At 41.5% G+C, this 12,893-nt stretch overlaps 1 protein-coding gene across 1 annotated transcript in view; it reads left to right on the top strand.

Annotated features, from left to right (window-relative positions):
- Positions 1-9,427, top strand: part of GPC6 (glypican 6) — a 1,100,804-nt gene extending 1,091,377 nt beyond the window's left edge. The window contains exons 8-9 of the mRNA XM_077780097.1: positions 951-1,126; positions 5,012-9,427. Of these exons, the coding sequence (XP_077636223.1) occupies positions 951-1,126; positions 5,012-5,214 (379 nt within the window). The 3' untranslated portion in view covers positions 5,215-9,427. The remainder of the gene's footprint in view (positions 1-950; positions 1,127-5,011) is intronic.
- Positions 9,428-12,893: the final 3,466 nt, after the last annotated feature.

Below are 12,893 nucleotides of genomic sequence, written 5' to 3'. Positions count from 1 at the left end.
ACCTCGTGTCTGAGGTGCCTCATAAAGAGAAGAGGCGGGCAGAGAAGTCAGTTTGAGGCCCTTGTACCATCTGCACTTGAGGAGAGACACAGTAAATGAGACAGAAGAAGCAGGTGCAGGGAGCACTCAGAGAAGAGGAGGAGGGAGGCCTGCAAATAGGCAGGTCAGAAAGAGTGAGGAGTCAGAGAGGGCTCCAAGCACTTTTCTGAGATCTTTAGTCTCGGCTGGTCTAAACGCGCAGAGGCAGCGTGGGCGGTCGACATCAAGGGATTGACAGTGTAAAATTTTTAGTACAAGTAAAAGGAATATGCCCTTTTACTACCAGTACGAGAATTAAAGAACCATTAGATTTTACCCTTCTCTTTGGCCCAATATCAAATATTAGATCCAAGGTTCGATTACAAAATAAAAACCCTGATGGACACTTCAAACATTCCAGTGCTGACTGGTTATGCCTCAAACTTTCCAAAGATGGTTTTTTTATATCCAGAAGTACCTTCTGATTAGAGTCTGAGGTTATGACTCTTCAGTTGAGAAAGAGCATCCTCGTACAAGAGAACCAAAGAGCACATGTAATTTACAAGTTCGGTTCTTAGCAAAATTAACCAGAGAGCTGAGGGAGCTCGCAAGCCCTTGACTTAAGTATCTACCATTTGCGATGGAGGGAGGGATGTAGTTAATTTTAAGAAACAACTTCCGTAAGCCCACAGCTGAACAAGCCTCCCTACGTATTCAGTATCATTTTAAAAACCACCCTGCAACTATTTTTTAAGCCATATCTCCCTCTGAGAAAGATTTCTCCTTGTTTTCACTTTTTGAGTTTTTTTGCAGAAGCGGAACTCCACTGTCGTCGGATGTTCTGGCCCAGGGTCAGAGACAGCACAGCACAATCTGGTACCAAAGTTCCTCGTGCCTCACGTTCATCTGTTGTCTTCCTGTTGACTCTGCAGATACTTGCCTGAGATCATGAATGACGGGCTGACCAACCAGATTAACAACCCTGAGGTGGACGTGGACATCACACGGCCCGACACTTTCATCAGGCAGCAGATCATGGCTCTACGTGTGATGACCAACAAACTAAAGAACGCATACAATGGCAATGATGTCAACTTCCAGGACACGAGTAAGGAAGTCTTTGCCAGTAGCCTCCGTAGTGAAAAATAGGTTCTAGATTATACTACAGTTTTCCTTCAAAAGCAATGTGCACCTTTAATCTTATGCCAATCTGCAGAGCTCTTTATGGCCCTTTGGACAGAGAGCTCTGATCCACGGAGCTTAGGATACCACTGAAATCATAACTGGCCTTAAGGATTGGTTGTGCTGGCTTGCATTTAGTGCCACCCAAGCTAAAATTGAGTCTCATCTATCAGCTGATCCATTAATGATAAAGCAACAAAGTAATGTTTTTATCTTCTCCTTCCCTCATCATCATTTACATCCCTACCCCAGACTCCTGTCCACTCCCCCAGCCACCAAAGGAATGTCCTGAAGATTGCTCAGACAAAGCTGGACTGGAATCCCTGTTTTACCACTTACTGACTAGGGTCTTGAACAAATCATTTCTTGAGTCTCAGGTCGGGTCATCAGGAACTTCATTTGCAGCCGCCCGTAAAGAAGCTGAGATTATATCTCATGTGCCATTGCTTCAGCTGCTCTCTGTCCAGAGACTCGCATACATGAAGCATGGACATTTGTATGTGAAATATTGAGAGAAATAATGAAATGCTGGTGCGGTATTACACATGACTAGTTTATTCGCTATCACAAAATGTCAGAAGTGATTGGAAAGAGTAGTAAGTGAACATTAAGTGAAATTTGGGGTTCGTGTAAGATTTTAAAAAGCATAACTATACAAATTGGGGGGGGCTATTGTTTTGGGGTTTTTTTTTTAAAGATATGTGTCCTTACAGAGAGTTCTTAGGCAAAGATTTCTAGAACAGAACATAAGCGGTGGAGTCGCCAGTGACTCTAATTTGGTCACTGAAGCAAAAGATGATGGTTACGTGCTTGAATTAATGGGATAGAAAGAAGCAAGTTACAGATGGAAGACGTTAAGTCATCTAAGACTTAGCCATCATCCTATGGAGTTGTCCTCCGCAGAAAATTTTTAGCACTTTCTTCCATTTTAAGTAACTCAAAAATTAATTTTCTAAATGCAGCATAATGACCAGCCTACTGGACTTTCTTGCTGTAAAACCCCTGAGAGTCCTCCTAATATTTCTCTTCTTCTTCACTAAACCCCTTCTTTGCTCTTCAGAAGAGAACCTTCTACAAGGTTTTTAGCCTTGGCTGCTTCTCCCTTGCTCATTCCTCAGCTTCATGCCTCTGAATGCATCTGTTATCTCCTCTATCTCATGAAATGCTTTATTGTCTGGAGAATGACTATAGGAATAAATAATTCAAGAGAATGGAAGAATTATTTGAGGCTGGCCTTGCTTCTGTCTCCTCTCTGTCCTGAAGAGGTTACGTCCATGTCAATCTCCAAAGCGTAGGGAGAGTGTCTGAGGAGAGCTTGTGCCCCACTTCCCATTGAAAGAAACTAAAAATTAGCAACAGTTCAGAGCCTCACTTAGCTCTAACCCAAACCCTATATTTGGCCCCCAATTTTAGGATAGTGCCTGTTATATAAACCTTTATCACATCTTATGGGCATCATCACCCTTACCGCTTTTGGCATTTTAAAACCTCACCCCTTAAATTCCTGCATTTCTGATTCCTTTTCAGAAAGAGACGGGGCCATTATTTCTCTCAGCTGGAATCTCCTGTCATTATTTGCTTGTCACGTTTTAATATTCTAAATCACTTTAATAATATCTTTGTAAAGGTTATACTACTTCTTGTTCATAATACCAGTGTTAAGAGCAATTCCCTTAGCAGTTCTGATATCTCTGAATTTAATTAATGGGCATTTCCCCCCTCGTAAAGGCCACAAGATAAATCCTAGAAAATATTAAGAACCTGGTATAGTGTAGTCAAGTGACCTTACCTGGTATTTAGATGTCCCATTTAAAAAAACAAAACAAAACAAAACTTGTGCTGAGTTGTGCCGTGCTTATCCAGGGGGACATTAGAATGGTGCCTGCATCACTTTGATTTTACTCAATGTAGCATCTCGCGGCCAACATGGTGCCAGTATTGCAGGAGCAGCTCAACCCCTTCCTGTTCCAGGCCAACAGGGAGGAATTTAGGTCTATTGAATGAATCTTTGAGCAAGCTGGGGAAAGAGTCAATGTCATTACCAGGTTTCCAGTGTCTTGAGTCCTCCCAGGAACATTAGCTCACATATACCCCCTAATGATTCTGTGAAATAGATAATGAATATTCTCCTTTTTCCAGGTGAGGAATGAGAAGCTAATTGGCTTGCCCTAGTTCACTTCAATAAAAAATGGCAGGTTAAAACCTAGGTCCTCCTCGCTGTAGGCATCTTTGCAAGCACTGGGTTTGGTGCCCTCCCACATTTTATCAGGGTGTCTTCACACAAATTCCGTGACATAAATGTTACTGTCTGTATCTGTTGAGCTGAGGACCATAGAAACTGAAGATACTTCCCAAGGCACATTTAATTATTCAACAAGTATGTCTTGTGCACCTGCTGTCTGCCAGGGGCCATTAAAGGCAACGGGGAGACAGAAGTGAACCCTGTACACCACACACAGTCTGTACCCTCAAAAAGTGTGCATTCTCATAGAGGGCACAAGAAAGCAAGCAAGGTAGTGATACAATTGCAAATGGTGATAAGTACTTTCACACAGCTAGTAATTAATGGAGACTGGACTGGGACCCAGTTCTGAGACACAGGGTTTGTGAAACAAGAAGGAACCAACCGGTGAGAAGTGGGAATAGAGCAGGCCCAGAAGGCATGTTGCGCAGGTGGGGAAGATGTCACGCTAAGATGACATACGCAGTGGGCACTTGAGTGTTAGTTTCAAACAGGAAATGGCAAACCTTTTCTGGAAAGAGCCAATTGTGAAATACGTTCAGCTTTGAGGGCCATACGTGAATGCAGAATAGACAATACATAAGTGAACGGGGGTGGCTATGTTCCTTTTTTTTTTAATATTTTATTTCTGAGAGAGAGAGAGAGAGCGTGAGCAGGGGAGTGTCAGAGAGAGAGGGAGACACAGAATCTGAAACAGGATCCAGACTCTGAGCTAGCTGTCAGCACAACAGCAGGGCTCGAAACCACGAACCGTGAGATCATGACCTGAGCCAAAGTTGGACACTTAACCAACTGAGCCACCCAGGCGCCCCTAGGGTGGCTGTGTTCCAATATCACCTCATACATGGACACTGAGATTTAGAGTTCACACACACCTTATTTACATGTCACAACATATCATTCCTCATTTGAGTTTTTTCAAACACTCGAAAATATAAAAACCATCCTTGGGTTATGGGCCACACACCTACAAGCAGCCAGCTGTAGATGTCAGCCCCTGGTTCAGGGGGAGAGATTGGCTGACATGGAGTTCATCCTTGCTCTTAGGGGAGAATGAAGGTGGAATCCAGTAGCCAAAAGTCGTAATAACACGTGCCTTTCACAACCACATGCTGCTGTTCCTCAGATTGCCTACTTAGCTGTGTTTGTTTTCCTCTCCAACATGTTACTTTAAAACATCATTTCACAACCCTTTATAAGAGCACGATATCTGCTGAGAACAATGGCTCTGAGGTCCAAAAAAAGCAAAGCCTGGGATTTCTTAAAGCAATTTAAACATCAGCCAGAATAAGAAATACCTTTCGAATGCCAGCATGGTAGATGTGGCCTCTTCTCGGGTCTAGGATTCATACATTTCTTAAGTTGGGTAACTGGAGATCAGTCAACACCGTGTCTCGTACATCTATTTCCATGCAGTCTACCTGCCAATCACAAACTTAACCTGCTACAAACAAACCCCTTGGAGGTGGGGGGAGGGGGTCCCCCTTCGGCCCCCTGGCCCAAATCTAGCGTATGCCCCTACGCCTACCAAGTGTGGTCTAACTTTCTTTTTCAATCTGCCCACACCAGGCGACGAATCCAGCGGCTCGGGGAGCGGCAGCGGGTGCATGGATGACGTGTGTCCCACGGAGTTTGAGTTTGTCACCACAGAGGCCCCCGCCGTGGACCCCGACCGGAGAGAAGTAGACTCTTCCGCAGCCCGGCTCGGCCACTCCCTGCTCTCAGGGTCTCTCGTCTGCATGCTCCTGGCACTGCAGAGACTGTGCAGATAATCCTGGGTTTTTGGTCAAATGAAACTGCATTTTAGCTATCTGAACGGCCAACTCCCTTCTTTTCTTACACTCTTGGACAATGGACCATGCCACAAAACTTAACCGTTTTCTAGGAGAAGAGAGCAAGACTGCAGTCCTGCTCTGCCTCCCTTTCTGTTTGCCCAAAGAGTACCGGGTGCCAGACTGGACTGCTTCCTCTTTCCTTCAGCTATCTGTGGGGACCTTGTTTATTCTAGAGAATTCTTACTCAGATCTTTCGTACCAGGAGATTTTCTTACCTTCATTTGCTTTTATGCTGCAGAAGTAAAGGAATCTCACGTTGTGAGTTTTTTTTCTCCCGTTAAAAAAAAAAAGGCAGGAAGAAAATAATTTTCCTTGCAAAATCAGGCCAAATCCCAAGACAACTGCATTTTCAACAAAGGAGCAAACAAGAGAGAAAAATAAAAGAGCTTTAACATTGCGAGGTCGGCGTTGCCAGCCGACTCCCAGTGTAAGCTTCTCTGTGATAAATCGGGTTTGCAAAATTGCTTTGGGAGAGAAAGTTTGACTTTTTCTTTCATGTGGTGAAAATACAGTGTTGTCTTGGAGTTACCATCTTGCACTCTGTCCACAGAATACCAAACTGATTTGGGGGTACTGATACTAAATTTAGAATTCCATCTTTAATATGAGAGCAAAATTGCCACGACCCAGCACCTCTCTCTCACCTTGCCCAATTTCAATTTCAGTGATGGCACCATTTTCCTTAATTCTCTTAACGTCTGTCCGCTGTATCCAATTGGCACAGATTTTTGTCTTCATCTCCAGTGACTAGTGGATGCTCCCACCGATTCATCCTCCCCAACCGTCTCAACTGAAAATAATCTTCAATGATACAAACAGCTTTGCTTTAGCCACAGGTTTGACATTAATTCGATGTTTCTGCCCCTGTGCTCATTACGCTCCTCAAATAAGAGTTCTTTTCATGAACTTACAAGCAATTAGATCCAATTGTGAGTGAGTGTTCATTTTTAAGTCTTTGCTTTGTGGCAATTGGTTTCTGCATCACAAGGGCATTCTCTTACAAAATAACTCACAACAACAAAAAAAGTCAAGACAAAAAAATATATATATAGTATTGACATGGAGATTTCTTTCACTTTTTTAGTCTTAGTATGATCATCTATTTTTATATCTCTATATATATAAATCACAGATTTTAACTTCTTAATTCCAAGCTCAGGGTTGACACACCTTTGTAACGAAAATGTTTTGTCAACCAGCTCTTCTTGTTCTGTGCTGCTCAGAGAAGGGATTCCTCAGCGGTCTGTGAGCACCGAGAATCAAGAAAGAGAACTTTTTACGTATCTAACTGTCCGTTTATTAAAAGTTTGCCAGGGCACACCCTTTTTGCATGAGCGTGCTTTGTTCTGGGTGCTCCCAACGGTACCAAGCTCATGGGGAGAGCCATGGGGTTCAGGACTGTACCGGTGATGAAAACCATATCCGTAAAGAATGTGGGATACACGCAAAATCGTTGCTCTCGCGTACGCCTTCAGCCTAGGATTCCGCTTGGCGCTTGGATATATGACCTAACTCAAGAGGCCACTTTAAAGCCACAAGCCTAACTGACCCACCAAGTGTACCAAAGCCAGGCCCTATGTTCCCCATGTTAGAGAGAAGTGAAATAAACCAAACTGGGGCTTTATTAATACAGTTGGCTATCCATGTGTTTCTTGGTTTGTATGATGATCTGGGGTTGGGAAAAGTAATGCTTCAAGACACCGTAGTATGCCGGTCACATTTTATTTAACCCATTGACAGAAATGGCACGTAAATGGTATCTTTCGATCTTCGCTCTCATCAAAATTATAATTAGCTATTGATTTAGTCGTCACATTTAAGTAGAACACATGCGGCACAGTAGTATTAAGTATATTTGAGCACTTTTGCAAAACTGAAAAGCATTTAGAAGCATCTATTGCTATTTTATGCCTACTGAAATATGAAAAGTAGGATTCTGAGAGACTTTGTGACATCTTTTCATTTAAACCTTTATGAAATTAACACTTACTCTAATTCAGCATTGCGCACTTCTAGAAAACCATCCATTTCACTGCCAACCTTCAGCTTCCTATCACCAATTGCACAGAAAACATCGCTATGAAGGACCAATCATTTATGTTGCTCATTCCATCGTATGTTCAGAAATCAGTTCTTGTCTTTCTCCAATAATTAAGGTGCAATACAAATTAAATCAGTCTTGATTTTCCAGACTATATGAGTAATAACTTGTTTTTATGGCTTTAAACTCCAAGTCTTTCCTTTTTTAAATATTTCTGCATTGTCTTCTATGAAATAGATCAGAATGCCTTGTTTGCTTTGTGCTTTCACCCCCGAAAGGTTTGTGCATGTGTATGAACACACATTATATTAATGAATGTGAACCCATCTTCTGTACACACGAAACACACAGATAATATATAAACGCCTGCTCCCTTTGTTTCAACACCTTCATATCGATATTACCCATATTGGTGAGCTATAGTAATCCATAAGAGCCAGGCAGAGAGCTGAAATGACTGTCAGTTAATGATGCCACAACATCAGTCACTTGCATGGATGTGGTCGAAATATTCCTCAAATTGCACTTCCTAGTTCCTATCACCATCCGAGTATGTTGTATGATTTTTCAGACTAATTTAACATGAGACTTTTTCTGTCCTAAGGGAATTGGTTTAATCTGGCTATCCCATTTCAGTAAGTATTTTGACATTCCTGCTCGCCCTCCCCCACCCTCCGCCCAAATTACTTTCTCTCATCTCAATGCAGTGATAGGGGATGAAAGAATGCTCTCCCAATCTGCCCTCATTTGCTCTGATGTCTCCTAAATTCAGTAATCACATCACAACCTCTGTTATGAGTAGGGAGGGATGGGCTCACTGAAATCAGACACTAGAAATTGTTGGGTGATGCTCATAACCGCAAACACTTAGCTTATTGAAGTGCCTCTATTTACATGTTCTTTAGTTATAATATGTATTTTTCTAACAGAAATACACGTCTGTAATTGGTGTATATTATACTTTGTATATGTTATAACAAAAGCTAAACAGAGGCTAAAGTCTTTAGCAGAGAAGAATGAATTGTAAATTCACCAAGTAGAGCTCCGTGTAGGGTTCTGTATTGAAGGACAGCCATGACAGTCTTCTGTCACTTTCATGGAGGTCAAGTCAGTACTTTGATTACAGCCGTCATAGAACAGTGTCAGCACTGGCAACTGGACTCCCTTACGGTGATCTATCCCGATAAGTGACCGCTATTACCCGCTTTCCTTGTAAGGGGCAGAAAATACTACTTTGTCTACACTGAAAAACGCTATGAAGTAGTAATTATAAAAGTACCTTTCTATAAATCAAACACATTGAAAATATTATTGGACACAGAACCCTGATATTTAATTTATATTCCCTGCTGTAGACATTAGCCTACTTTAATTCTTTAGCCATTACACACATGTTTTGGCTACACACTGAACACCAACTAAAGTCCCCAAGGAGGAATAAAAACTTGGCAAATTCCTGAGTTGTGATTCTTTTATTGCTTCTCTTTGCAAGGCTAATTATCAGGTGGTCTGATTAAAGGCGGCAGTGTTAGCAAATGTAACACTTTTTGACTTACCCAAAACTTGCAGAAATACAAACTCATTTTTAATTACTTACAGTCACTAATAGACCTGACTTTTAACTTAAAAGAGGGTGGGGGTGGAGCGCAGTCTAGCTTTGCCAAGAGAAGAGTAAAGGAGACCATAACCCATATGTTTGCGACGTGTTTCTCCTAGGTGGAGACATTAGCCAGTGTTTAGTTTCAGGCCAAGTTATCCAAGTAGAGTATTGATTTGTATGCATTCTGGAGCCTTGCTACATCACGGTTTGCTAGGCATGGGACTCAGCCTAGCCTGGGGCCATTTGAACCTCATTCAAAGTTGAATAGTTCCTACAATCTTTGACATTGCCTTGTAATGAGGTACTTTCACGAGAAGACATCAGAAGGTGCATGACAGTGAGGTCTCTGTGTGCATATGCATAATATATGCAGGACAAATGTGTGCACCAATCAAACCTAAAATTTTATGTGACTGTCAAATGAATATTACTTGGGTTAAGATTTTTCATTTCTGATTTGGATAGAAAATTGCTATTAATCTTGTATTAAAATAGTTTTTAAAAATCTACCAGTGCCCTTTCTGCATTTTCTTCATTATTGTCACAGTCTAAATTTCAGAGTTTTTCAATTTCTTTTTGCTTCAGACCTTTTTAGAAACTGCAATATTAAACGAAAGAAAAGGAACCATCGATGGAATCAGTACCACTCACCTAAGTATGCTTGGCATTTGAAATCATCAACTTTTAGAACTTTAGAACTTTGAAGAGCTTTCCAAATGTGTATGGAAGATACTATTATCTCTCTTCTTTTGTACTGGTTTCTTCTCTAAGATAAAATTTAGTGGCTTGAGAACTGATGTCAGTATTTTATCACGGAGGTGAGGCAAGTAAGATAATATGTGAAAGGACTAACCATTTCCAAATTCAGCAAATTCCATTGATTTTTCCATTTCTAAAAGTTCCCATGCTATCAGGAATGCTAACTACTGTGTAACATGGTGAGGATTCACTTAACAAATATGTGCCCTCTTAGCACAAATATTTATCCTACTCTGTGCTAAACCTACTCTAGGTGCTGATTATGGTTGTCAAAACCACCCGTTGGAAAGCATTCATTCTTTATTACAGTTAACCATGATTACTATGAATACCTCACTTATTTCAAGAATGTTCTTTTAAATAAAGGAAACCATATAAATAAAGTTATCAACACTACAATGTTTAACTATTAGCAGTATTTTAATTTAGTTCACATTATTACTATTTTGGCTTCTAATGAGAAAAGCGATTTCTACAGAGAATTAAGGAATTTTAGGATAATTCCATCTACCAAACCAGAATGTAACAAATTGAAAATAAACTGATTCCAATTTCATGGAAAGGAAAAATATCTAATGGTTTGGGGAAAAAAATAATAAAGCCACAGAAACTTTTATCGGGTAACAACAATATTTGTTTCAATTTTCTCTTTGGACAAATAGACTGAGGTATAGTCAAAATACACTCACGGATATGAAAGATGGCATTGACTTTTAAGATACCGACTTGTAAAATATTAACAATCAGCCATGGAGGGTTGTTTCCAGCACGAGAGTCAGAAAGATGCACCCACGTGTTTATCTATTCAGACGTTCACAATTCAGTTAGCGTAGATGCATTTCCATTCCATAGACACATTTATTTGTTTATGTAAACACGTAGCCAAACATATTTTGTTGGCTCATAAACGAGGCACACGGTGAAGCCAGGAGGAATTATATGCCTGCCTTTACAGCTTCCTTAAGGAGTTTGTCCACTTGCATACCTAGAAACATAAAGTAGAGCAAGAAAATGGAGCCTGCTTCAGATTCTGTTTCCCTCTCTCTCTGCCCCTCCCCTGCTCATGCTCTGTCTCTTTCTCTCTCCCCAAAATAAATTAAAAAACATTAAAAAAATTTTTTTAAGAATATTTACCTTGGATACAGCCATCTGTTCTTCAATAAGAAAAAGCATCTGTGGGTGTTTTAAATAAAGGGAAAATATGACTTAGGCAATCATAGTCATCCATTCTTTCAAAAGATAGTAATGAGCGATGCACTGTGTGACCGACACAGTTCTGGGTTCCAGAGCAAGGTACCAAGATTCCTGCTCCCACACAACTTGCATCTTAGTAGGGGAGAGACAGACAACACACAAATAAATCATAAACAAGATGGCGTCAGAAAGTGAGAGGTGCCGTGAAGGAATTAGACCAGGAAACGATAGTGACTAGGAGGAGGCTCTCCTTTAGACTAGTGGTCCAGGAGAGGCTCTGCAGGTGACACGCAAGCTGGCTGCGATCCCATGATGGGGGGGGAAGGCGAGGGGTAGGGGGGCAGAGTTCCAGGCAGAGAACGATCAAAGGCAAAGATCTCTGCCCAGCAATGATCTTTGGGTACTTCAGCATGTCTGGGGACTAGTAAGTGAGCTGTCGGGAGGTGGGAAATGGTTGAAAAGCCAAATAGCAGCCCTATTAGGCTGAACGGCCAAAGTCATGGTCCTTTACCACCTGGTAAAGCCCAAACGCTACAGGGATCCATCCCTACAGCAGCAGCCCTGCTGGTGGCACTTACGAGTACTTGAAGGCAGCTTTTAGCAAGGATCCATGCTAAGATCTTTATAGGATCTCTGTGATGTAGGAATAATACTGCCCATTTTATACTGAGTAAAATGAAGCACAGTGAGCTTAATTAACTTGCCTAGTCACAAAGGTGAGGCCGTATGAACTAAGATCTGTAATAACTAGGGAGAAAAATGGCAGTATGTAAGGATAACTTAGGTTTTTTATTATAAGTGCAAGAAAGTTATCCAAAGGTGTTCTGAGAATCGGCAGCAGATGTGTGAACAGGAATCCATAGATGTTTACTTGCTCAGAGGGCACGTATTAAAATTTCGTTCTGAGATGTGGTACCATTGAGTTGCATTCGGTTTTACATTTTTTCAAAATTAAAATCCAAGTTAAATAAACTTCTGATTCTGGGTTCTCGTGTAGGTTTGAACTTAAGGCTACTATGAACCAAAGCGTGATGCCTAGTGCAGCAACATGGGTATCAAATCTGTTTTCCCCCAACAGTTTGGCGTACACAGCCTATTCACAGACAGCAAGCCATCCACAGTGCTTAGCCCAATTCCCAGGGCCTCCTCGCATACATTAGCCTTGTCCACCATGTATTGATCTGTTTAGGGGGTCAAGTGGACCGTAAACATAAACCAAAACCATCTAACAATGAGTTCAAACAGTTTGGCTGCCTTATTGACTACACTGACTGTTACAAGATCTTGCAAGATCTATGACATTGAAGATCCAGCCAAATCAAAGTCCTGGCAATCATTCTCACAGTTAAAGTGAAGACCAGAGCTCCTGGGTGGCTCAGTGGGTTAGGCATCTGACTTAGCTCAGGTCAGGATCTCACGATTCAGGAGTTCAAGCCCTGTGTCGGCTCGCTGCTGTCAGCACAGAGCCCATCTTAGATCCTCTGTCCCTCTTCTCTCTCTGCCCCTCCCCCACTGGTTCTCTCTCTCTCTCTCTCTCTCTCTCTCAATAAATAAATAAATAAATAAACAAAGACCACGGGCAGGACACCCTTGTGCCTTTCTTCTTCATGGAGCCGAAGCTCCTTTTATTGCTGGATCCTACCACACGCCACTGCCCACCTTCCTGAGAGAACTGGGCTTATTGATTACAGATTTCTATGCCTCTTAAAAAGGTACTTTTTCGACATCTCCTAACGAACACTAGGTGAATGTCAAATCAGAGAAAAGTTTGTCTACAAAACCCTGTTTTTCTTTTGAGATATAAAGTACCTTACTTTTACATGAAGCATTTCCCTCAAAAGAGAGCTTTAATCTTTTCCATGCCTCCGTGAAGTAGACACGAGTTACTGCCCTTATTTTACTGATCGGAGAAGCTACCTGGGTCTTCTCAGTATGCCTAGTCTCTCCCCTTTTTCTTTTACTTTGTCCCACACCTAGTCTACCCAAATCTTAAAGGGTGTGATGTAAATCATTTGAGCTCTT

The sequence above is a fragment of the Crocuta crocuta genome, unplaced genomic scaffold (assembly GCF_008692635.1).
Source record: "Crocuta crocuta isolate KB4526 unplaced genomic scaffold, BGI_CrCroc_1.0 scaffold188, whole genome shotgun sequence".
Taxonomy (NCBI): domain Eukaryota; kingdom Metazoa; phylum Chordata; class Mammalia; order Carnivora; family Hyaenidae; genus Crocuta; species Crocuta crocuta.
The sequence above is the reverse complement of the archived record's forward strand: the minus strand, read 5'-3'. Positions and strand labels throughout refer to the sequence as shown.